The 25,871-nt window shown below is 45.8% G+C and overlaps 2 protein-coding genes across 2 annotated transcripts in view; one reads left to right on the top strand and one right to left on the bottom strand.

Annotated features, from left to right (window-relative positions):
- Positions 1-946: 946 nt before the first annotated feature.
- On the top strand, positions 947-9,699 carry IAH1 (isoamyl acetate hydrolyzing esterase 1 (putative)). The gene is made up of 6 exons (XM_076332802.1): positions 947-1,142; positions 2,817-2,869; positions 3,335-3,483; positions 4,313-4,474; positions 7,908-8,026; positions 8,760-9,699. Exons 1-6 carry the CDS (start codon positions 1,062-1,064, stop codon positions 8,925-8,927), a joined length of 732 nt encoding a protein of 243 aa, XP_076188917.1. The 5' UTR covers positions 947-1,061; the 3' UTR covers positions 8,928-9,699.
- A 1,466-nt stretch (positions 9,700-11,165) lies between these two features.
- Positions 11,166-25,871, bottom strand: part of ADAM17 (ADAM metallopeptidase domain 17) — a 39,437-nt gene continuing 24,731 nt past the window's right edge. Inside the window, exons 10-19 of the mRNA XM_076332801.1 lie at positions 25,399-25,487; positions 23,154-23,306; positions 22,109-22,308; positions 20,933-21,036; positions 20,102-20,236; positions 19,004-19,134; positions 17,874-17,952; positions 16,613-16,701; positions 15,889-15,945; positions 11,166-13,348 (exon numbers count right to left, since the gene is read on the bottom strand). Coding sequence (XP_076188916.1) covers positions 12,998-13,348; positions 15,889-15,945; positions 16,613-16,701; positions 17,874-17,952; positions 19,004-19,134; positions 20,102-20,236; positions 20,933-21,036; positions 22,109-22,308; positions 23,154-23,306; positions 25,399-25,487 — 1,388 coding nt within the window. The 3' untranslated portion in view covers positions 11,166-12,997. The remainder of the gene's footprint in view (positions 13,349-15,888; positions 15,946-16,612; positions 16,702-17,873; positions 17,953-19,003; positions 19,135-20,101; positions 20,237-20,932; positions 21,037-22,108; positions 22,309-23,153; positions 23,307-25,398; positions 25,488-25,871) is intronic.

Here is a 25,871-nt window from a genome sequence, read left to right as displayed (position 1 = left end):
CTCAGAATCAAGCTTGTATATGATTTTGTTCCTGTGAAGGAAGCAATTACCTGCATGCTTGTATCTGCTTGAAGTCAAACATTTAAAATGGAATCCATGTTTGCTTACTGGGGTTAATTGGAGCTTTAAAACTATGTATGCAGGCATTGCCATTAACCGGACTAGCTGAACAAAATCAGCTTCCAGCGAAGTCAGTGCTTATGGCCTGTAACAGCCTCAAGCGCAGATGGCTCCTGTCACTAATTCTGTGGCAGTCGGCACGCATCTGCTCCCGCTGACGGCCCTGTCACTCAGTGCTGGTGAAATAGTCTTCCTGGACAAAGCAAAATGGAGAATTTCAAATACAAGTGTGATACTCCAAGTTAGCTGGGGTTGTTGCCAAACAGGAAATCATGCTGAAAATCATCTTTCCCTTGTATACGCAACTGTATTTCCCCCCTTTTCTCAGCTGATTAAATTGGCAGCTGGTAATCTTTACAGCAGTATTAGTGTGTTACTAGTATTAGCAGAATTAGGGACAACTTTCCTCCCCAAATTGTATGTCATTAGCTAACTAAGAGTATGAAATCTTTAAACGGAGATGATTGCCTTTTCTTTAAAAGGAAGTCTCTCTTTGGAACAGATAAAAATCTTATTTCTAAAATGATTCATGTTTTTTTAAATGTGCTTTCAGCCAATTCGGGGGGAGGGGGGTGGGGGGTTAAATGTGTCAGTGGGTTAGGTTCCCCCACCGTTGTCCTTCCCTCCTTCCGTGCCGCGGTGCCCGGGCTGCCCCCGGGCGCCCACAGCCGCCGCCGCGCAGGCGGCTGCCGCCCCGCGGGGAGCGCCCTCTTCTCCAGGCCCCGGCTCCGCAGGAGGACGTACTTGACTTTCAGTAACGAGCCTTTTATAGGCGGGGGGAAGCAATAAAACACTGGCGGTGCTGGAACTTGAAGCCGGTTTTTAACGCGGATCTAAACGGGGGCCTCCCCCCAGCCGCGGCCGCCCCTTTTCCCGCCGCAGAGGAAGCGGCGCGGCCTCCTCCTCCCCCTGCTGCTGGCGGACGTCCGGCGGTGGCGGTCATGGCGCTGGCGGAGGCGGGCGCCCGCGGGCGGCTCCTGCTCTGGCCCCGCGTCGTTCTCTTCGGAGACTCCATCACTGAGGTAGCGGCCCTGCGGCAGCCCCTCGGGGGCCGCGCCGCAGCCCCCGGCTGCGGGCCCGATGGGATCTCCGTGCCGCCGCCCCAGGCTGTGGGCCCGATGGGGTCTCCACGCCGCCGTGGGCCCCGCGCGGGACCGGTGGGTCCCCTCAGTTCCCGCGTGGAGCTGCGGAGCCCCATCAACATTCCAGTTCCTCGTACCGGGAGCGGCAGCCCGCGGTCTGCGCTCTGGTTTTCCTTGAACGCTGCGCCAGCAGCGGCCTGGCGTTAGACTGAGCGCCTGTGCCAAGCACAGGGCTTTGCTTATTATTAATTTTTAACGAACAGCCGGCGGCTGCAGCAGGAGGGGAGGCGTGTATCCTAGTGTGGGGCACCGTGGCCTCCAGCCTCGCCTCGCCAGCCGGTCCCCACCTCAGCTGGCGTAGGAGAAGCGTGTCAGGTGGGATCGTGGTGACCCCCGTGAGCCGCTCTCCTCAGGGGCTGCCGCCTGCCCGCTCTGCCGGGCAAGCCGCCATGGCAACCTGTGGCGAGGCAGCCAGGGGGAAGCCATCCCCTTGGGACGGCTTTGACAGAGGCCTGGTGGGTGGTGGGGATCGGCCTGGCACCATGAGGCAGGAAGGAGAGCAGTGAAATGGGAGTGTGGCCTGGTATAGTTATGTCCCTGTTGGATCTCCAGTGAGAGCGTTCCACATGCTTTTGCACCTGATGGTCCTTTATGAGATTTAGAGCCATTTGGCAGAAAGCCAAAGTTGCTGTGTTAGAAGTGTGATCTGGTATAAGTGTAGCTTCTGGTATTTCGGCAGCAGTGGCATTTTCCAGACGGGGAGGACAGCCTGTTGTCTGTACTGACCCCTGCCCTCCTCCCAGTCCTGGCTCCTGGTGCGTCTCTTCAGTGCAGCTCCCTGTGTTGAGCTTGCCTGCCCCAGAGACACGTTACACGTCGACGTGACCGGACCGTGGCTTGGTGAACATCTCCTTTGAGGCAATACCAGCTTTTTAGCGTTCATTTTGTGTCCCTGCCTTCTGTTGCATGGGTTGCATGGTGGAGTGGGTCACAGAGCTGCTCTGATGAAAAAAGATTTGGCCGAAGACAAAGGTTATCTTTAATGGGAGATCGGTTGTCTAAACCAACTCACCGTGCAGCTCTGTAAACAGGCGGAGCATTGTAACAGGGAGGATGGTGCAGCAGTGGAAATAAGGAGAAGGGATTAATTTTTCCACTCCTAGAAGAGGTAGGTATCAAACTGTACTCTGAAGCAGCATGTGGAGAGAGGATTTTTGGGAGAATGATGTCTTCAGAATGATGGTAGTGAAAGGATCTTAGAAATAAAGTAGAAAATGGAAAAGGGGAAGAAAAAAAAAAAAAAGCAAGCCTCACCAGCCAAAATGAAACTACAGCTTGACAACAGTCCGTTTTGATTACAAAGGGTCCACAGGGTCTGTCCCTCTGTAGGTGTGGTCCCACGTTGCCTCTGATTGCCAGTCGTGTATCTAGGTAAGATCGGGGCTGTTTCACCTCTGCAGGGACCGGGCAGGCTGGGAGGGAGGAAGCACTGCTGCAGCAGTGTGAGAGGCCACGCACGAACAGCTTTTGAGGAGGGAAGGTGCCGGTGGTGGGACTGACCTGCTGGGGAGCAAGTTCTTCCAGTGAGGGTCTAACCGTGTTCCTTGCTTTCAGTTCTCCTTCCAGGAAAATGGCTGGGGGGCTTCCCTTGCTGAGAGACTGGCCAGGTAAGAGCTTAAATTCCAAAAGTAATTTCTAGCATGCAAAAAGTCGTGCAGCTTTTCTAAAAGAAAACCAATGCAAGTTAATATTTAATGTGTATTTATTAATTAACATTCATTTATTTATTGAAGTGGAACTGCCTTAGTGGTAACCTGCCCAATACTGGTAGAAATACTCATTGGGTGTTTCTGTCCACTAAAAGCTTGAGTGGAAAGAAAAAAAAATCCTTAGTGATTGTCAAGATTGTTGTTCTAGTTTCATAGTTTAAGTGACAGGTGAATAGTACACATGCAATCTGTGGGTACATTTTCAAAACATAAAGTTATAATCCCACTGAAAACTCCTGTGACATCTTGTCGTTTCTGAGAGGGACGGAGGCAGGTGTCCTGACAGAATGGTTCAAAACTTGCCAAGTTTTGTTCTGGTGGGCAGAGGAGAGGTGTTCTTTTTGATATGTGTCTTTGTTTCAGAAAATGTGATGTTGTGAACCGTGGGCTCTCAGGGTACAACACCAGATGGGCTAAACTGATCCTTCCAAGACTGATCAGTAAAAGTACTGGTGCTGAGAGTACCGTTGCGGTTACTATTTTCTTTGGAGCCAATGACAGTGCTTTGAAAGGTAAGGTATTTTACTTTTTTTTTTTTTCCTGTGACCTGTTTTCTTAAGACAGTTTTACAGTTTAGCAGAAAAGGCAGAACATCACACAGACCTTTCCTGCCACTTCTCTATGAAGCGGTTGCCCTTTTTTCAGTTTTACAGTGGATTGTTTTCAGTCATTTTATTTGTATTTAAACCATGCAGTGCCTTCTATTTCTCTCCCTCTCACCAAGTTTTAATATTAAATTTCAAGGTGCTCAAGAATTAGTCATATATCCATCACCTAAAATTGGAGTTGGGCATCTAACTGATTTTCCTGCCTTTAAAGCAGTCTGATGGGTTCTTAGCAGATGGGTTGAGGAAATGAGGGAAGGTAGCATTTGGATTCTCTTTAAGATAAGCATAGCAGCATGCAGAGCTAGTCTAATCAAAATGATAACCTCAGTGCACGAAGGACTGTCTGTACGTCCATGAGAATTTTGAAGTTTTTCTCTGCATCCAAGAGAGTGAAAAAATCTTAGCTTTTGTTTCAGGTGAAGTTTGAGGTGATTATGTGATCTAATACTAAGATACGGAGTTGCAAGACAAAGCATCTTTGAAAAAAAAGGTGATTTCTTTTCCCCCGTCCCTCATTTGTATTAGTTGGAAGCACTGCGTTTAAACTCTTGATTTGTCTGCTTTGGATATTGAGGAACGGAATTCTCCCCACGACACCTCCTGAATCAATGGTTGAGGTGAACTGCTTACTGAGAATGAGTGCCCACATTCATACGCTGTGTAAAAAGCACGTTGAGTAGTAAACCTGTAAGCAGTTTAACATCGCTAATGCATGTGCTCCATCCCCTAACAGATCTGAACCCTAAGCAACACGTTCCTTTGGAGGAATATGCTGCGAACTTAAAGAGCATGATACAGTATCTGAAGTCAGTAGACATTACTGAAGACAGGATTATTTTGATAACGCCACCACCTCTTCAGGAATCAGCTTGGGAAAAGGAGTGTCTTGCCAAAGGTAAAAGCATGGATGGGCAGACTTTCTGCCAAAGGTAAAAGCATGGATGGGCAGACTTTCTGCATTTTACCATCAGTGTAAGTTGCTGATCCCAGGCTGACAGACGAGTAGCTTTGTGCTTGTACCAGATTGCAGTCGTGTTCTTTGAGTTGGTGGAAAAGGACTGCCAGCTGTTTTGCTAAACAGCTTTTGGATAAGCTCGTGGAGTAACTACCAACTAATTAGTAACATCCTTTTGAAAGTGTTGATTGATCTGTTTGTGCATGAAGCTGACAGAAGTGGCTGCCCTTTGAGAACATAGGTTTTGCTGAGATGTCCTAGGCAGACTACGTCATGTCCTAGCAGCTTCCAAATTAACATGAATAATGGAAGAAATTTCGGCATTGCGTGCCTTAGAAAATTTTATAATAGTCACAGCATATTTCACATCTGTTTAGATAAGCAGTAATATCCTAGCCAGGTTTATTTTAAATTAAAAAAACCCCAGAGAATATAATATTCTAAGGATGCTAATAAAAGTACCTAAAAAAGAAGCAAAAGGTGATTAAATGACTTCTCATTACGTTGTTCAAGCTAACTAAAAATAGAGACATAACAGCACTGCTTACTTCGTGTCACTCAGCTGGTGGAAATTGCCATAATCCCACTGACTCCAGCAGCAACAAATTATACCTCCTGAGAGTGTGTCCTCTTTTCCATTTGGACAGCTTGTCCAGTTCTTGCACATTTATAAAAGACTTTTGAGTTAGATTCAGGTAAACGCAGAGCTGTCACCTTAGTATTTGCAAGGTTTTCTCAAATTTAGGTGGTATTGCTTATCCTGAGTTGTGTACTCAATCAAAGCGGTAACATTTTGAAGATGACCTCATGTTTAAACTGCATTAAATTAGACTATGTTATTGCATGACTTTCCATTAGGGATCTCTGGTGTGTGGCAGTGATCACTGTGCAAAACAGATTTTGGACTACATGGGCTTTCAGTCTCATCCAGCAGGGTAGTTTTTATATTTTATATGTAGTTGGAAAAGGAGAGAAAAGTCCTAGAGTAATACTCACAAATTGTGTAAGATGGTAGCAGCTGTAGCAGGTCAGATCAAACATCAGACATGGCCAGTACTGTGTATGTGACAGTAGTAGATCCTCAGACAAGGCGTAAGGGATCGGTCAGGCGCAGAGCAGCCTTTCCTGGTGTGTGTGCCCAGCTCTCACTAAAGCTGCTACAGCCGCAGTTTGCAGAACATGCACCCGTATTGTCCTGTTGAAGATCTGTTAGGTGAGCACACCATGAACACTGCTTCTCTGGCTCCTAGCTGTCAAGTAACACTTTTAAAATGTTGTTACTTCATTTTCGTCTTAAAGCTGTCCTTTTTACAGGGTAGGGAGGGAGGAAACTTGCATTTACAGTGTTGACTCTGCCAGCATCTGTCTGAAAGAGATTGCTGTCCAAGGATGGAACAAAAGACAGGGTGATCTCAGACCATGGACCACAAATAAAGTATTGTGGGCACAGTAAGCAGCAATATCAGATCATCTGCCCTCAACCAGTATCCAGGAGAAATGTTCTGCTTATTTGTGGTTTTGTCGGATAGATATCGGAGCAAAGGAGAGATGTGAAACATGATGATGAGGAGGATGTTCACAGGAACATTCATCCAGATGTGAAAAGAGGTATGAAAAGAAACTCTGCTTCCAAATGAGAGTGCTGTGGGAGACAGAGTCAAAGCCCTTACCAAACTCAGAGCTGCTCTTCGTCATCTGTATAGCCATCATTTCATCGCAGAAGGCAATTGGGTTGGTCAAGCACTATCTGGCTTTGCTAAACTTGTGTTGATAGTTCCTTCTTGTCCTTCCTGCGTTTGGAAATGAATCCCAAGAGGAGGTAACTCCACTATCTTTCCCAGCACTGAGGTGAGGCCGAGTGATTGACAGTTCCCCAGGTCCTTTTTCTTGCCTTTCTTAAAAATGGGTGTAATGTTAACCCTCTTCGGTCACCGTGAGTCTCCCGTTAGCCATGAGTTTTTGTAGGTGGTAGGCATTGGCCTCACCAATGCAACAGGCAGCTCCTTCAGGTGAATCCCACGCACGCAGATGCATCTGGCATCCCTGAGTGTCCCCTAACCCATTGCTCCCCACTGTTGGCTGTCCTCCTTCCCAAGCTGAGTGGGAACATGCAGAGGTCAGGGTAAATCACTAGGTTGCCTCCTCGATCCCTCGGGGCCCCCCATGTTCCCTGAGCTTCCTTTGGCTGCTGCTCTTAGCTTATAGACCCAGCGCATGTTCCTGCAGGGCTGCACACTGAGAGCAGGCATGTGTTTGTGTGCTTCCAGAATGGAAGAGGAGATGAAGCAGTTGAGAAGTAATCGTAACGATGAAAGAAAAGGCAAAGGGAGAATAAGAAATTATCAACTCTGCTAGATTAGAAGTCATAGAAAGGGAAAAGGACAGGACTGCGGGACCTCACCTGGGGAGGTGAGGTTGTGATCAATACAGGGAACTTGGCAGCAAAGGGAGCTCTGCGTGGTGGACGCTGAATGAGCTGAAGGGCCGCTTAGTCTACGGGAGAGTTGAACCAGGAAGAAAGTTGAAGCTAGAGTTCGGAAACCTACCGTGGTGGGGAAGGACCGGTGAGGCTGCAGAGGATATTTTTATGATGAAAAGAAATGATGGGAGGAAAGAGGTGGCAGTGTGAAGAAGTGGGAAGCATCAGATGCATCAGATGCAAGGAGGGAGTAGAGTAGGAGTTGATGAATTGCATTATAGGTCCCATTAAAAAAACCCGAACAACATAACTTAATAATATCTTGCCCCAAAGTTTCACTGTGGTCCGTGCAAAACTGCTGGCTTACAGTAGCTGGCACTGAGCGCGTACTGAACACCCAGCTCCCAGTGTAACTGTGTGCACAAATGCAGTAGTCACGAGTGCTAATAAAGCTTTGCACCTAAATGTACCCCAGTTTCACCAGCATGTTACAATGAGGAGACTGCTGTATGGAGATGTTGAATGTCTGATGTCATCCAGGAGGCGGAAGGCAAGCTTGTAAATAGATCGGCATTTACTTAACTCTATTCTATGTGCTGGTAGCAGGTGTATGAAGAGTTTTAAACCTATGCACTGATTTCACCTGAAGCTTGACAGAAAGCGAAAGCTGTGAGCAGCACAGAAATGAGCATTATGCTGTGTGCCCGTTGCCCTCTCGCCTGTTACACATCTGTTAACAAGAAACATACTTTCAAATGCCTCAAAAAGAAAAGGTGCCCTGAAAGAGACTAAACGAGCTATAGCTGCCAGCTACTTAAATTGAGGTGCTTCGGATTGGGTTTGTAATTGGTTATGTCCGCTGGTGTGACAAACTGATACGCATCATATGTGCCACAGAAGACAGAAATCAAGCTGTCAGTCATGATTGCTGAATGTTTTCTTTGTGTCTGATAGGTGACAAATTAAATCGCCGCAATGCCACCACTGGGGAATACGCCCAGGCCTGTGTTCAAGTAGCTAGGGACTGTGGAACGGATGTACTTGACCTCTGGACACTGATGCAAAAAAATCAGGTACGATGTCATGAGAAAGACTTTGAAACTGTCATGAATTGTGAAATAAATTGTGAAATTGCATAATTTAGCATAGAGGAACCTGTAGTGCTGCATTATCACTGAAATGATACAAAATATATCCAAATCACATTTTGGGGAACGAAAAAAGTAATCCAGAATGCTTCATACCGGGCTGGGAGAAATAAAGTTTAATACAAGCTAATGTTATATTTGGTTAGCAAATGTCCCCTGGGTGCATTACATGTAAATAACCTCTTCCTTGGACTTTGAATCGTGGAAGGGGCCTCTGGAGGCACCTAGTCCAACCTCCTGCGCAGCGTTGGGCTAACTTCAAAGTTAGATCAGGTTGCACGGGTAGCTTGCTGCCGCTTCTGACCGAATACCCAAACTCGTCCCTGTGACAGAGATTGCAGACTTTCCGTAAGCAGGTAACTCCAGTTCAGACACTGGATCTTTTCTCTCTCCTGCACTCCCTGGTGCAGTAGATTGTTCAGTAGTGCAGTAGACTCAGTATTTTGATTGCATCACTTAATCTCGTGATCTTTTCCTGATGAACAGCAGTGACTTTGGCCATCAGAACATTCTCTTAATATTTTAATACAAATGGTGAAAAATAAAACCAGTATATATACCAGCTGGCTTTGAAGAACTTGCTTACTTAAAAATTACTCAAGAGCTTCTATTTGCAACTAGCAAACACATTAATACACGGTTTTAACCTCCCTTGTAGGATTTCTCTTCCTATTTGTCTGATGGGCTCCATTTATCAACAAAAGGCAACAGCTTTCTAGCAGCACAACTTTGGTCGTGCCTGGAAAAAAAACTGTCTGCTCTTCCTTCACTGCTTCCTTATTGGCGTGATGTGGACCATACGAACCCCGAGGCCAGTCTTCTGTGAGATCCCCTGCAGTAACGAGCCGAAGCAGCCAAGCCTGGCAAAGCCAGTCTGTTTACAAACAGCTGGTATCCAGCAACCCGCTGCAAACATTGCGTACTTGGGGAACCCGGGTGCTGAGGAGTCCCCTGCCGATACTCTTCTCTTCCGTATCCCCTTCCCTTGGTCTGTGGGAGAATAAAGATGAGACCACTCAGGTGTGTCTTGGGGTGGTTTGTCTGCATTCTGGTTGTGCCAGTAGTTTGAACATCTGTTGGGATGAGCTCCTCTTTCCTTGGACGACTTGGAGGAAAGCGAGAGTCTCGGCTGCCCTGTGACCAAGGGACAGAGGCTGCCCAGAGGAATTCCTGGCCTAGCTGAGCTTTGGGGACTACACCTTCTAATACCATCTACTAGCTTTAAACACCTAGGAGCCGATAAGAGACAGCAGCGTGGAGTTTGTCAAGAGCCATTAGTGTCAATCCAGATTAATTTTTTTGGTTGTAATACAGCAGTAGAAGCAGTTATCCGAGCTTTAGCAAGGATTTTGATAGTGATGTGTTGTAGTTCAGAGCAGGGGTTTTAAAGTTTGACTTACTTTGGCACCAGCAGCAGCTTCTTGCCTATAGACACAGATTTCAAAACAGTGCATGGTTTTGGGCAGCATAAAACTGGTGATGGACGTGCTCATTTTGAGAAGCTTGGATCTTGAAGAAACCACTAGAAGGGGTCTGCATCTCTGCTGACAAAGCTGTGTCATACATAATTTGCCATCAAATAAAGGAGGCATTTCAAGTGAGCTTTGGCCTTCATAATTTAACAACTGATGTAACAGATGAGTACTGCATACTATGTATAGTTTTTGGCTAAGAGAACACAATTAAACTACGAAACTACCTTTACAAACCAAAAAAAAATTGCCTGAAACCTAGATGAAATTCAACAAGCATGGAAAAAAATGTGGTTTGGAAAATAATTGGCTAGCAGCCAGACAGCAGAAGAAATGAGACTACTACTGGACCATGGATTAAAGAGAAATAGTATATCACTGCAGCTAAAAGCCCCCACGTAATTCTGGGCTGCATTACCAGTTACATTGGCACAAGACAGATGAGGCCAATAGTGCGGCCTCGGGTGACGTGTTTATTATCCATTGGGTGAGACAGAGACTGATGAGAGCATCAAGATGTCCTGCTGTGTTAGTGCCGTGAGGCTGCCTTTGCTTCACTAAATAACTGAGACAAGTTGGCCAAGACCTGTCACCTACTATGTAATGGTGTTATAAACTGGAGTGTAAGTAGTTATTTTTCACGTGCCTGGAGCTAGACCAGAAGTTAGATTTATAAATATTTACGAATATTAAACTGGACTGTCCTTTCTGTAATAAATACTTACAGTAAGGGCTGGCTGAACAGCGGAAGGGGCTCCCTGTGGAAGCTGCAGATCTTCCTGCATTAGATGTTACAAACAAATGGTGCAAGTACAGATTTCAGAGTTTCTGGAATACAGCTCAGATTGGGGGACAGATTCTGTGATAGCCAAGGCCTGCTCCAAACCTCTATTTTCATGCTCCCAGGTGCTTGCCACTGCCTGGTTTTCACCTGGGAAGTAATGACCTTAGTACGTGTTCTCAGCACTTACACATTTACTACCTAAAAAGGCATTTGAGCACACACCCATGCCTTAGATATGAATTTCATTGCCAGAACTGACCATACAAAGCTGGTGAAGGGTCTAGAGCACAAGTTCTATGAGGAGCGGCTGAGGGAACTGGGGTTGTTTAGCCTGGAGAAAAGGAGGCTGAGGGGAGACCTCATCGCTCTCTACAGCTACCTGACAGGAGGTTGTAGCGCGGTGGGTGTCGGTCTCTTCTCCCAAGTAACAAGCAACAGGACCAGAGGAAATGGCCTCCAGTTGCACCAAGGGAGGTTTAGAGTGGATATTAGGAACATTTTTTTCACCGAAAGGGTTGTCAGGCATTAGAACAGGCTGCCCAGGGAAGTGGTTGAGTCACCATCCCTGGAGGTATTTAAAAGACGTGTAGACATAGTGCTTAGGGACATGGTTTAGTGGTGGACTTGGCAGCACTAGGTTAACGGTTGGACTTGATGATCTTAAAGGTCTTTTCCGGGCTAAACAATTCTATGACTCCATGATAATCCACAGGACAGATGGTGAGACTAACTCCCTCCCCGGTGGGATGCAGGACAGCCCTACAGGTGCAGATCTGTACTGTGGCTGCTCAGGGTCTGACCTCCGCAGCAGAGGGGAGCAGTGAGAAGTAAGTGGCTCAAGTCTGGCTGCACCCCAGACTTTCAACTCAGGGTTTGACAACTAATGAAGGACTGCACAGCAACAGCTCTTCTTTAACTGATTATTATTTTTTTTAATATAAAAAGCTTTTATTGTATTGGGAATTAAATTAACTCCTCACACATGTACTTTGCACTGAATCAAAAAAAGAAAACCCAAACAAAAAAAACAACCCCAAAAAGTTCAAATCCAGTATATAAAACACAATAGCTAGTCAGATAGAAATACCGTAAGGCACACGTTCAAGTATTAGTGTAACAAGTATCCTTGGGGCAGGAGGAGATGGGGGTACTCCCACAATCCTTTCGGCACAGGTTTGGTTCCTTTCCCTCACATTTAAAAACACAAAGGCTTTCCGCAGCTGCGGTTCCCCTGTGGCTGAGCGCAGGCTTGTAGCAGTTAAAATGGTTCTACCATTGGTCACATTTTATGTCAGTTTTATCAACAGATTATCATGGGAGAAAACAGATGCAGAATTAAGACGCTGCTTCGCTATCACGGCAGTCGCTCTGCGACTCCACTGTGTCAGTCCACCTGCTACTAAGCTAAAACAAGGCCCAGGTACCAGTCCCAGCTCACCTTACAGATCTCCAGGTGTATCGAATTAGAGGACGCCATTAAATTACCAACTTTTAACATCACATTGTTTTTATCTGTGTGGGAATCCGAATTCATGAAGTCTCCTCCTTATACTTGCCCTGTAAGTTTAACAAAGGTTTATTTCTTTTTTGATTAAATTCACAATTGTTTTTAAACAAATGCCCCCCCTGCAATGGAGTGAATTTTCCCCCCCGTTTATTTATGCAGTAGGAGCTTCGAAAGGCCACCCAGACCACAGAAAACTGAGGCTCAGCTCTTTGAACACCTCAACAATAGTGTTACCTATTTCAAAATAACATTCGGAGAAACATCTCTGCACCGAAACCACCGCTGTAAACAGCTGGTTAAGAGTCCTCATCCGCATAAATGATTTCTCCACTTACGCTTCTTTCTCTTACCGGACACCTACGACACACAAGCCTCTCAGTGCAGAGTGGGAAACTCCCAGCGAAAGCCTTTCTCTGCAATGGAGACACGAAGACAAGACAACCTCACCATAAGAGGCAAAACAGTTTCATGCTAGAGGAGCACTTCCGTGCATCGCGTAAGGTTTAACAGTCTCTGCAGGACCCTTTTATTTTTATTTATTTCGAAGCTGTGTATCTTAAGCTTCTTGATTCCAATTATGCATCTTCATTTAATGCTGCAAGACTGTATTTTTGTCTGTTTCATTACCCTCATTCTGTTCTCGAAGCATCTGTTTAGGCTGTTGCTTACATGTACCTTAAATTGCTAAATGATCTACTCTATATGGAACATACTGCAGTGTTTTCATTTTGTTTTTAAAAGCCCCTTAATTTTGTCTATCAGTGCTGTCAGACTACAAAATATTAAATTATAAAAAAGGCCGATATACACAATCCAATATCCAGCAGGATATTTGGTTTTGCACCACAGGTTGAAGGAAATGTTAAAGGTCAAGGAAATGGAAAAACAAATCCAAAAAGCTTCAAAAACAAGCCAGTTTTAGTTTGGATTTTCCTTTTTAAAAGATATAATGCTCTAATAAACGTAATTTAAGGAAGGTCATACACATGACCAGCATCTGCAGTAGGTCACTTCCTTATTTCTCCCACTCCCTCACAAAAATATATATACATATATTTATATTTATATAAATGAAATGGTTTTAGATCCTTATTTTGCAGACACAAGTCATACATTTAGAAGGCAGCAAGACACTAGCATTCCGTTTCTTTGCTGTCCACCCGGTTCTGGCGCTGTAGTTTAAAGGACGAAGCTTTCTCACTCCTAATGACAGGATGGTCTGTCAAGTCCTCAAACGATTTGGCAGCCGAGCTGCTATTTGGGAAAGGGTCCTTCTCAAACCCGTCCTCGTCAATGTGAGAGTCAGTGCTTGGGTCCTCCTGAATAGTGTCCATTCTTTGGTGGTCCTGTTTCGGTGCCGCAGCGACAGCGGGCACAGCTGTGATGGGCTGCAGCGGCTGGTGCCGGCTTGTCGACTGTGCCGCAGGGAAGGGCTTGATGATTCGAACGGAGGCAGAGTCCAGACTGCTGAGCATCTCCACGTTCTGCAAGACACAAGCAGCCACATCAGTGGGAGAAACAACCAGGATCTAGTCCAGGGTTCAGTTTTTGCACTGTTTCTAAGGGGAACAGGCAACAGGCACCTTCTGAGGAGCACCCGCACTTGTTAGAGCCGTTTAAAGGCTACTGTGTCCTCCTCTCCACTCCCAGCAGAGACGTGCTAACTGCCCTCATGCCGCCACAGGCTACCCTGCGCTAGCCAGGCTGAACCCACTGCACCGCGCTGGAAAAGGAGTTAAGATTTTGGATTTTACAGTAGATTTACGCTTACTTAAGAGCAAGGGAACATCCAACAGAAGTAACCTGTTGTGTTGGTTTTCTCCCCTCAAGAAATCCAGCTACGCTACGCACTAAAGGCAGAAAGGCCTTTTTATCTCTGCTTGTTCCTTCTCCATATAAAGCACCACGGGTGACAGCCTCACTGGGACAGAGCTGACGACTCAGCCCCACCTCCCCTGGGGTCCAACACTGCTTTGGCAAAACCTAGGGCTGGAAATGCAGGGTCAAGCCAGACGACATTGAGAGCTCAGTGCAGGGAAAGTGAAAGGTACAGCTTATTCCACTCTTCCAACCTGAAGAGTTCCCTGTTTCACGTGCAAGAAGTTGCACTGAATGCAGGGTCAAAGACCAGAGGGGGACCACTGTGATCACAGCCAAATTCTGCAACCCAGACTAAGTTAAAGCCCACTGATTTCTGCTTCTATTTGAGCATAGCTTGGAAAATACCCAGAGATTTCTGGGGATAAAAAATCCCCAAGAACCTTAGTAAATGCTAATACTGGGCAGGATGAGATGTTTACCGGCTACCAGTACTGCATTTCCCAACCGCTCAATCCTCAGCAGATCCAAAAGACATGAGATTTGTTTGTTGAACTCTTGCTGGTGCAAGGAGCCCATTAACTATAACCGTGCTCTGGTGCTACACCTCCTTCTGGGATTTTCTCGATGGAATTCAGGTATAAAGCTCTAAGGTGACTTTTCTTACGGCATTTTTGCTGGTTTTGGCTGGGATAGAGTTAATTTTCTTCATAGTAGCTAGTATGGGGCTATGTTTTGGATTTGTGCTGAAAACAGTGTTGATAGCACAGGGATGTTTTCGTTACTGCTGAGCAGGGCTTACACAGAGTCAAGGCCTTTTCTGCTTCTCACACCACCCCACCAGCGAGCAGGCTGGGGGGGCACAAGAAGTTGGGAGCCACGACACAGCCACGACAGCTGACCCCAGCTGACCCCAGGGATATCCCATACCATGTGATGTCATGCTCAGCATATAAAGCTGGGGGAAGAAGAAGGAAGGGGGGGATGTCTGGAGTGATGCCGTTTGTCTTCCCAAGTAACGGTTACGCGTGATGGAGCCCTGCTTTCCTGGAGATGGCTGAACACCTGCCTGCCCATGGGAAGGAGTGAATGAATTCCTTGTTTTGCTTTGCTTGCGTGCGTGGTGCTTTCTTTACCTATTAAACTGTCTTTATCTGAACCCATGAGTTTTCTCACTTTTACCCTTCTGATTCTCTCTCCCATCCCACCGGGGGGGAGTGAGCAAGCAGCTGTGTGGGGCTTAGTTGCCAGCTGGGGTTAAACCACGACAGCATTCAAGACCAGCTATGAGGGATTCGAACTAAGATCGCCCTCAATTACGCCAGAGTAGATGAGAGAGGCAATCTGCCTCAGCAGTCTCTGACTTCAGTATGCTTCCCTCAGTGCTTGTACAGGAGCTCTGCAAGGCTTTTTTCCCCCCTCCCATTACAAAATGACATTTCCTTAATTGAATGTTTCAGTTATTAATAAGAATTGGGTTGTCAAAGCACTGGACAGGACACCCAGAAAATCTATGTCAGAATGTGCCCCGTGCTGGACTGTAATTAAAATTTACATTGGCACTTTTTTGCTCTTCTCTCCCAACTCAGCTGGGAGAAGTTTCACAAGGCGAGAAGCATCACTGACAGGTCCCTGCACCCTGAGGCCAGCTCTCCCATAAGCAACTGGAAGGCTCTAGCACATCTGGCCACTAGAAGCCAACTCCTGCAAACAACCATTCTGCAAAGACACCACATTTTGCAGAGATTTTTCTGCAGTGTCGCCCCGCTGAGCCTCGTGCTTCGTTGACACCACTTGGCTGGGAACAAGCGGTCTGTGGTTGAAGCTGCCGAATGGCCCATGCCAAGGGGACCCTGTACACAGGCGCCCGCTGTGTGCAGCGGTGCTCCGCAGAGCAGAGCAGCTTCCTGCCCTGGGAGCTGTGGCTGCTGCAAGAGAGCTGCTCTGTCAACAAGGTCAAGGCACAGCTCTTACAGGAAGGAAGAATCAGACCTCACCAAGCTGCAGTGCTTGATACATCGAACACAGGCTTGTTCAAGAAAGCAGTTTCCCTCAAATTGATTCATCCATCTGCAGCGTGAGGCATGGGGCTCCAGGTCTGCCTATTATCACTTCTTTGATAAATACTCTGCACACACCATAGGCTCAGATTTTCTAATACATATTGGATAGCTTTCTGCCAATTCATATTCAGACAGCAACTTACACTGGGGCAAAACAGGGACTTCGTGTTCTCCTCGTACTGCTTGTCCAATTTCTTGTCCTATTGGAAAACAAACAAACAAAAGCAAACCAAAACATACACACACAAAATGAGAAAGGTAGTTTCCCAATTGCAAGGTCCCTGTCCCCCTTTCCCTGCAGGGACAGGGCGTGGGGCTCTTTCCTCTACCTCGCGTGCCTTCCCATCCATCCCAGGAGTGCACGTGGGCACAGCAGCCCTCTGCTCTAACCCCACACTGCTATCAGCACCACACCACGTGTCCACGCTCTCAGTTGCCGTGAGCTCTCTCTCTTTACCCATCCACCCAAGCTCAACCAAGACCACTTCCCGCTCTGGGTCTCCCCACAAAATGTGGGTGTCTTATTTCTTAGCAGGGCTCTAGAAAACTTTGACTCTAATGGAAGTTACCAAAATTATACTTGGGTAGAATTTGGGAGGCAGAGGTAGAAAATCTGCCTAGGAAAGAATGGGAAGGGCTCCAGGGAATAGTCATGGGAGCACTGGGTCTGCCAGAGCCCAGCAGAGTTTAGCAGGAGTTTTGCCTATTGAAGGAGCAGTAGGTTTTACATATTCTGAATTCCTGCCCTGGGGTTTGCTAAAAGCTTCCCACCACCTTCTCCCACAGACATCTGCCATTTCATGTACGAAGGGTGTTCTCTTGCAGCTCAATCCAACAGAGCAGTCATCTCAAAGACAGGTTACTCACCACGCAATGCACAAGGATGCTGAGAGGAATCCAAAAAAGCAAGGAGAAGACAAGCACAGAGCCCACTATATTATCCGCTAGGAACTTCCCTGTGAAATCAGTTCAAGTCTTGTTAGTTACCTACCTAATACTGTTTCATAAACATACACATCTATCCCCATTCTGCAGCCACTGCTCATGCAAGCCAAGCCACAGAACTGCTCAGAGAAGCACAGGCTGCAGGACTAGGCAAAGATAAAAGAAATTATTCAATTTTAGAAAATTGTATCCAATATGTTAACAATAACAGTTTTTCTCCTCTGTTCTTCTCTGATGCGAAATGCTGACAGGCCGTAACATTTAATATGAGTTGACTGGGAACAGGCTATATTGAGTTAGCCAAGCTGCCCCTTTTAATTATACAAGACACACAGTGAGTCTGTTACCAAATTCTGATTTTACAGTCAAGTGATAACTACCTGCCTCCACAAACAAAATATTGGAACGTTAAAGATATACAAATTGCCTCTTCCTGAGCAGGCTAAATAGCTTTAACAATTACCTAAGAAAAATTTTTTTGACCCTAGAACTCAAGACTGAAAGCCCCAAACCCAGATAATTACACTGTGTAGGCACAGTATTACCATGAGCACAGGGAGTTACCCCGTCATTATACAGCACCAGCTTATTAACAGGTTTTGCATGGTTCCAGTAACACAGAGTGAGACACTGGGGGGCTATCTGCTTGGATCGCACAGTGGGGATCCAGACCAAGGAGGCCCACTGGGAATCGCTGGGCAGTGACTCAGTACAGGCACACAGCTTGAGGTGCGTGACATCAGTGGTTTTCTTAAATAATAAGAGAGAAATGAAGTTTTCCTCTCCCAGTCTGCTGACATTTAAATCCCACTGAGAGGCCCACTTTATACTGTGCCGAATCTAGCTGACCTCTAAAAGGACTGTCTTTTATTTACTTTTCTCTAATTGACCTACTTCTTGGTATTCAGACAAGAAGCTCTCATCTCCTTTACAAGCTTGGAAGATGTCTAGAAAATAATGGAGTTGAAAAATGCAAAATGATCCCCCATCCTTTCAGCTTTAAAAGGCAAGATCAGTATTGTCAAACTTTAGGCAAAAATGTATTTATATAGATCAGAAACACAGCTACTAGCTGCCCTTGCGTACAGGTGGATAAAAACAGCCACCTAACTCCCTCTGAGGCTTTAGAGGTTCATGTCACGAACTAAAAAAAAACCCCAAAGGATATGGTTACGTATCTTACCAAAAGTATTGATGCTGAGTTGGTCTATGAAATCCCAAAATCGTTCAATCACATCCTGTACTTGCTTCTCGCATTTACCCTGCAAAAGTAAACACTTATTTACAAAACAATCTTACACTATCTAAGTGTAAGATGGAGAGGGAAGAAGATACAAAGATGATAATGAAACAAAGACTACAGACACAGCAGCACTTGACTCATGTTCCGAATATAGGTTTACACTCATGCCCAGTAGCAGCACTCCATTTTTACTGCCTTTATTTTTGGCAAAACAGTTTCAATTCTATTGCTGTCTGAAACAGGTGACGTTTTAACATTTGAAATGTGCAAAAACCGCCCCACCCTCACCCCGTGTTAGGAGACATAAAACTGAAGTTTCGGAGAGGTTTAAGCATCAGAAGCCTCAGTTCCCATTACCCACCGAGAAGGCTGCAGCTCTCAGGAGCCCAAGGTTTACAGACAGACTCACTCCCAGATCTGGCTGTGCTGGTTTAACACAGCAGATCATCAGTCTTTCAGTTCTGCCGGCGGAAGGGCTGGGGCATGCCCTCCCAAATTCACTTCTGCCAACACCCAGTTTAGCTTCAACCGTTGGGGTCTGCAGGTGACATGACTGTCTGTGCAGCTGTACCACGGCAACGGTCACCGACTGCCAGCAACCCACCAGTGTCCCTGCCATGGGCTCACTGCCCTCTTCAGATACTGCCAGCTAGATTTTCATGCGATTGATCCCTGACCTGAATTATTTTAGTCAAAATTAATTGGGCTAACGTGAACAGCTGAAATAGCAAGCACTGCAAACCTAGCTGAGCTTACGACAGCACTCATTCACCTCCTTCGCACAAACTGCTGGCTGGCTGAGCTGTGGGGAGCAGCAAAAGGGGCAATAAGCAACAGCAAAAGGTAACAGCTTCACCTTGCACATGTCTCTGCAGAACTAACTTCCACCTACAGCTTCAGACGCCCTTTAATATTTACTCTGTGGAGAGGTACTTACACAGTGTCACCCTGCTCAGCAGCATGTCAAGCTTTGGCTTCTCTTTACCAGCGCAGTCCTTGTCACAGAGGACTCTGAGACACCCAGCCACAGAAGCAGAGCATGCAGTGCACCGACATCCGGGAAAACTTACATTTGTATCACAGAAGCCCACAGTGCAAGGCTTCCCCTTGCGCAGGAACAGGAACTGGTCATTAGCATCGACGTACGGTATGCACCTATCCTGCTCGTCCCGGCAGCACACCTTGCAGGAATTATCCGTTTCTGTAATAAAGCAACAAACTCATTCCTAGGCAGCACCAAGAGTCACCTGCAACCCATAACCACGCAGATGCATAACCCCACGTGTCCCCTGGCTGACCGTGTTCCTGCCCAGCTTCCCCATGGGGAAGGCAGGATTGTGCAACTTGCCCAGTTTCACTTACTCTGATGACCAAACCTGAAACTCAACCAGACGCCCTGTGCAACGTTATTAGGGCACACAGTGGGACCAAGCTCTCCAAGCTGATACTCCAACACTGCAGGAATCAACAGGCAGGTGAAGAAGTTCCAAACAAGTCCAAGACACAGTTTTAAATATTTCTTGGACTTTGGGTCCTCCAGGCACTCTTCTCCTTGGCTATGCCCTCCATCTCAAACGATGGGGCTCACAGCACTTCCCTGCACTGCCCCTGTGAAGCTTTCCTCCTGCTCCCAGCTGCTTTACCAGATTTAATAGCTGAGACGGAGAGCAAGCGAACAGTAAAGCTTATGGACAGAAGTATATGACAGGCAGGTTTGCAGTAGCAGGGGACTGGACTCGGGGATCCTATGTTCTCACAGCACTTTAACCTCTTTGAAATCTTTCTTTAACCACTTGTTGGAGGCTACCACTCCTCTGCCAGATGCCTGGTCCAGAGGTTGGCTGGGATCTCTTTACAATCAGAGAACAGACCTTCCCTCCTGTCCGCCTGTGGCAGAGGAAGTGGAGGGTGGGAGAGTGCCCTCTCCTTTAACTGGGGTGCCAGACCGTAAGTCTCATCTTAATGTCTTCAAACCCAGACCACTGGAGGACAACAGGACATTTACATTTGTTTTCCAAACAGAAAATGCCAGCCCTGAAAAACCAACTGTTTAAACTTTTTCAGAAACCATAAACTCAGCCCTTGAACAGGCAAGCCCACAGCAAAGCCAGCACTCTCCGAGGAGCAGAGCTGAAGCACACATTTCAGTTCAGTCCCATGTCACCCACCGTTGCACGCACACGACCGTAGGTTCTTCTCCCTCTCACAGAAAGGGACGCACTCCCCATCCTTGCACTTCCCCATGTCCACGCAGACTGTGTCATCTGGAGCATTCCCTGGAGGGGGGCACTCGCTGCTGTTCCCTACAGAGGGAGGTCGACAGGGTGGGAGGACTGTGTTAGAGTAAAGGGCAGAGCACCTAAGTGTGCAAAAGAAAAAAGGACAATAAAGGAAATCCAGACTCATCCCAGGGGGAACCCCGATAGCTTGTTCTTGACTTTGATCTGCAGGCTGCCTGCCAGCTCCTCCGAGAGGCGGCAGCAGCAGCTTTGGAGGCTTTCAACAACTCAGGCATTGTGGCACTCTGGCAACCAAGGAGTAGGCAACAGACCCCTGAGGTGCCATCAGCAAAGCAGGAGGTCTGACTTGACTCCTTGCCTCCAGGAAAGATTATGAGGAGGAAGTAAACAAGTGGGGAAGTGAAGCAGAGTTGCAGTAATTCCACCCTTTCTATGGCAAGATTCAGCTCATTCTTGTCCCCTCCCAGTGACACACCCTGTTTTGCTTTTTCTTTTTTTTAAGGGAAAGAAAGAAGGAAGGAAAAAAGGAAAAAAAAAAAAAAAAATCAACATTTTTCATGTTCTTCTGGGCAGTAAATCATCAAGTGACTCCTGAACTACAATGACACTCATTATAGGGCAATTTCGTGATGCTTAACTGGTCTCTAAAATTACATGTACTGGATGAATAAAGGGCACTAGTTTGAAAGCAGATCGAACAGGACACTGAGCCTGGAGCGCTTGGCTAGCTGATGTAAAGGGGACAGAAACATGTCCTACCAGTGCAAAAAGACTCTCCTTTACAAGTGGCATTTATGGCTTCTTGGCATTTCTTCTGTGCACTTTCAAACTGGCAGCCTTTACAGCAGGGGCTGTTCCGATCACTGTGGAAAGATCAAAATGAAAGGAAGAAATATTAAGCTTTTTTTTTTTTTTTTTTTTTTTTTAAAAAGAAGTACAAGCATGACAAAGCCAGGGAAAAAAAAATGATGTTGGGGGGGGCGGGGGGGAGCTACTTCTTGGAGACTGACTGACTGATTCAAAACCCTTGCCCTCTCTACCCTCTCCCATGACCTCTCTACACACCCACTCACTCTTCATTTCTTCTTATTTCACTCTTACTCTTCATCACTTCTTACCAAAGGTAAAAGCATGTAGAAAGTACAACATATTGAGAGACAACACAGGGATCCTTATATTTATTCAAGGCACCTCGATCCTCTTGTTACTTGCTGTGCAACTTTGGTCAAGACTTTCCACTGTTTTCTTCCCCCCGCATTTTTCCCTGTTTGTCCTGAAGGTTTACTACTCTATTCTGCGCTCTTTATTCTCTCTGTCCTGCATCTGGTGCAAGAAGGCCCTTAGTACAAACACGGTCATTAAAGTTGAGGGAATTTCTTGCTAAACAACAGGAGTTGCATGAGCTCTCTACTGTCACGTGGTGCAGAGCTGGACTCTGAAAAAAGATTGGACACTGCATTGCAACAGGGCCACAAATACCCCAAAGAGCAGGAAGAACAGAAAGAGGACTCATTTAGTGCAGTCACTGTATTGTCTGCTCAAACACATTTTGCAGCAGTCTTGAAAATACCAGTATATGATCCCAGTTTGAAGCCACATTGCAATACAAAAAAAAATTGTGTTTGCACAGCAAATTTTTAATATTGATTTTTTGAATGCCTGAGTTTGCTTAATAATAACAACAACATCATCGTTGTCGTCACCTGTAGCTCTTGGCACTTCTCAGAAAAAGTAACAGAATGCTATAAAAATTAATGTATGCAAACAGTGCATGCACACATCACCCTTTCCTGGAATCCTTTATTGGCTTCAGCTCACATGTTTAGCCTTAAAGCCAGGAAACAGGTCTGTGACACTGCAGGTGGCTTTAGGAGCTTTCAGCCCAGCCCATCATTCTCTCCTGTGTAAGAGAAGTTGCAGCTTATCTCCCCTTACCTGCATTTAGCACCATCTTTCAGTTTACAGTCTGCAGAGCAGCAGGGATCAGCCTGTTGGTACAAGAGGCCAGGATCGCATTCCTCTCCTTCATCCACCCTGGAGTTCCCACACACTTTGTTGTTGCGCTCTTTGAAGCACTCCTGGGCCTTGATCTCTATGGTCCTATGGATGGATTTTTTGCTGCAGCTGGAGAACATCTAGAGAGTCACAAGGGGAAAGAGCAGCACTGAGGAGCGTTTCTGTCACCAAGTGGCACCTAAGACAGCCTCAGCGTCCTTACGCCTCCAAATTCTTGTGTCCCAGAAAGCAATTATTCCCTCTATACTGCCAGTTTGATACCTTGGAAAAAATTTAAGATGGGAAAGTAACAGTTGGGTCCGTAAAGGACATTGCTACGTTACAATCCAGGGACACATGCAAGCAGTCTGGCTCAGAGTCACAGAGCCAAATCTAGCTCTCCCACAGCTTCAGGACCAGTAGCAACCGCCCCCAGGAAGGACTGCAAAGTTGTAGCAACAGCGAGAGACTGCGAGGCTAGACGTGAACCACAAGTCAGACTAGACTGCAGACTAATCATTCCCTTGATTATCTTGGTTTCTCATCTGCAGAACAGGCACAATGCCAAGTCCACACTGCCAGTGCAAGCTTCTGAGACTGGTGAGCACCACAGCTGTGGCGTCTGGCAGTCTCTCTCCAACAGTAATAGCTATGGACCATCCAAATGCTATTCGGTACTGAAGGTCCTGTATTTGACTTTTGCTGATGACTTGCTTTTAGGTGCATGCACCCACAGCTAATTACAAACAACTCATTAAAAAAAGCACCTGACATGCTATGACCTCCGGTGAAACTCAGAATCCAAAGACGAGCTTATCTTGCAGAGAACCCAACAGCATGCAAGTATGTTTTCTTCTTATGGCTAATCCATTACATTCCTGACGGTTTCAAGCTATGGGAATCATTAACTAAATAGACTTTCCATGCAAAGGGTCATTGACCATAGCAGAAACTTGTACGTGGAAGCAAAACTATGCAACTATACCTTATTGTTTTCATGATCTCCACTGACAGCAATTGGATACATAACATATTTCCCTCCCTGGTCTTCAGTGGGGGCACATTCTGGCAGACTATCAGGATCATGCTCTGCTCCAAAGTTATGTCCGAGTTCATGCGTCGTAACCAGGTCAGCCTCCTTTTTTGAAGATGAAAAAAGCAATGCTGAAAAAAATTAGTCCAAGCAGGACAGGACAGAAGATCCCAGCTACTTCCAGGCCACCAGCAATTCTAAGATACACTGAGATGGAAAGTGATTTCCCCGTGAACATTTTTTTTTTTTTTTAGAAGTAGGCAACTAAAGGCAAGTAAAATTATGTTGCATTTCCAAAAGCAAGTTCTAGAACTAGGTTTAAATACTAAACCACTGTTAAAGGCAAAATGCTGCCCTAGAATACCGATTCAATCTTGTTTTCAATGCAATGCAGACACTTAAAATACCAAAATTGGCTTTGAAATAGCTGGAAGGCGGAAAAAGTTGAAACAAAAAACAATCCAAACAAACACCAGCTACTACAATTAGTCAATCTCTTGTTTAACATATCTTGCCATTAGAATTATTTCTTCTAAATGGACGATGACATTAGGAGTGCTGAATAAGCTCTTTTATTGCGTGATTACTAGAAAAGACATCTACAAATGTGGCCCAACAGGGATGGATTTCCAACATCGTTTATGCAAGACGGGACTCCCTCTGCTGAGGATCCCAAACGGGCTCTGCCTCGCTGCGTGCCTCCCTGCAGTGCCTTGACCAACAGGTGGTGTCACGCTCACAAGGTGACAACCACAAGTAAAACTAGCACAGAAATAAAAGTTAACCACAAGGAGACTGAGCAGTTCATGAGAGAGAGAAGCAAGTTTGACGAGCTAACCGCCATTTCAGCTCAGACCAAGCACTGCAACAAGCAGCACTGGTGCCCAGTGTAGGCATAGCTAATGTGAGAGCCAGAGACAAGAGAGCTGCCTAGAGATCATTCCTGTGCTTCATCGTGTTTAATTTGGGGAAGGGTTTAAGGGGTTTTTTTTGTCTTTCAAAACCCAAGTGGACACCGTGCAACACTCTCCCTGTGAAACCAATCCATAATGCTCCCGCTGCCTCATCCCAAGCTTTGTGACCGCCACTGGGAAGACAGCAAACTCCATCTCCTTTGTAATCCAAGGCAGAACTCCAGCTTGGAGACTGAACAACAAATGCAAATAGCATGGCAACGGCTAGAGCTCTTTGTCAACATACCTCTCACACAAAGCTTCACTGTCTTTTTTTTTTCTAGCTTCTTGACAGCTTCTGTGCCAAGTTTTAGCCCACACATCAATTATGAATTCCCTTTATAATCAGGCTACAGAAAAGCACAGCTGAGAAGTCAGCAAAAGAGAAATATGCCCAACTACAAAGATTTGGTAGATGCAAACACAGGCACTGCTCTGGTATCTTTACAAGTGAGACAAAGCTCATATTCAGGCCTTTATGTATTTACTATCTCATCAAGTATGAAAAAAAACCATTTTTTTTCATAAATTGAAATTTCATAAATTGAAATTTCATAAATTTACATTAGGCTTAGTATTAGCAATAATAAGCCCTGCCTATTGTACCGTTCTCTGCTCTACTTATTCAGGACACACACACACACAAAAATTCAGGTGGAGAAATGTCATTAAAAGGCCCAAACTAAACAGTCTACTTTGCGTGCACTACTTTCACTGCCTTACCTTGCAAACAGAACAGACTAAGCATACACAATCATCCACCTGCATGTTGTAGATGTACATAATGGCAAACACGTCAGTTTTTTCTTATTTGAGTCAGCAGACTAATTTTATTCTTATTGTAAGTCTACTTGTTGTATAATATTTGCTTGTTCTGTTGAGGGTTTGTTTGTTTTTTTTTAAAAGCAAAATACATTTAAATTCATCTTTGGACATCAAAATCCTGTTTGTATCTGAACAACTACAGCTCCTATTAGACACTGGCTACGTTTCCTCATTACTGTTCCCCAGGGAATTTAATCTTCAATTCCATTCAGTCCCGACTCCCCTTGTCAGCAAGGACAAAAAACTATGATTTTGGTTTTGTAGACCTACATCCTTGTCTCCAGGGATCCAACTCAATCGGAAAGCCAGCAGCTTGTTTCTGAGAGAGCACGGAAGCTTGTCACAATCCCATGGCACACATCACCAACACACACGTACGTACACTGAATGTTCACGCTCTGCAGAAAATACTCTCCTACCTTTGTGAGGATGGTCTTCCCATAGTTCTTGGTGCTGGTTAAGCCACTGTTCAGATAGATGTCCTTCTTTGCAATTTGACTATAATAAGCTATAGAAGTGAGAAAGAAACAAATCAAAATTGCCAAACATTTTTCTTGGGTTTCAGGGTTTTTTGGGGAAGAGAGGGATATTTGTTTGGGGATATGAACAGCTTTATTGTGTTCTCAGGCTCACCAGCGAGACCCTGCCTCTTGCCAGTTTTTGGAGTGGGGAATCTTTCAAGAACAGCACAAACAGCTCATGTATTGCAGTAAAGGGGAAAATATAAGAAATTTCCAAGACAACAGCATCTGCCATTCCAGAACCGCTGCAAGATGCACCCACACAAAGCAGGCCTTGGTCTAGGGCTTGGTGAGCCAGCTTGTTCACACAAGATAGCTTAGTGACTTTTATCCTTCCCTCCCTTCTTTTTCCAGCTCCAGCCAACAAAACG

The sequence above is a fragment of the Aptenodytes patagonicus genome, chromosome 3, assembly GCF_965638725.1.
Source record: "Aptenodytes patagonicus chromosome 3, bAptPat1.pri.cur, whole genome shotgun sequence".
NCBI classification, from domain to species: domain Eukaryota; kingdom Metazoa; phylum Chordata; class Aves; order Sphenisciformes; family Spheniscidae; genus Aptenodytes; species Aptenodytes patagonicus.
The sequence above is the reverse complement of the archived record's forward strand: the minus strand, read 5'-3'. Positions and strand labels throughout refer to the sequence as shown.

What these genes read in the sequence shown, in the direction of transcription:
- IAH1 (XM_076332802.1), top strand. Translation starts at nt 1,062, where the DNA reads ATGGCGCTGGCGGAGGCGGGCGCCCGCGGGCGGCTCCTGCTCTGGCCC. An exon ending in TCGGAGACTCCATCACTGAG is followed by an intron (nt 1,143 to 2,816) that starts GTAGCGGCCCTG and finishes CCTTGCTTTCAG; the next exon opens with TTCTCCTTCCAGGAAAATGG. An exon ending in CTTGCTGAGAGACTGGCCAG is followed by an intron (nt 2,870 to 3,334) that starts GTAAGAGCTTAA and finishes TCTTTGTTTCAG; the next exon opens with AAAATGTGATGTTGTGAACC.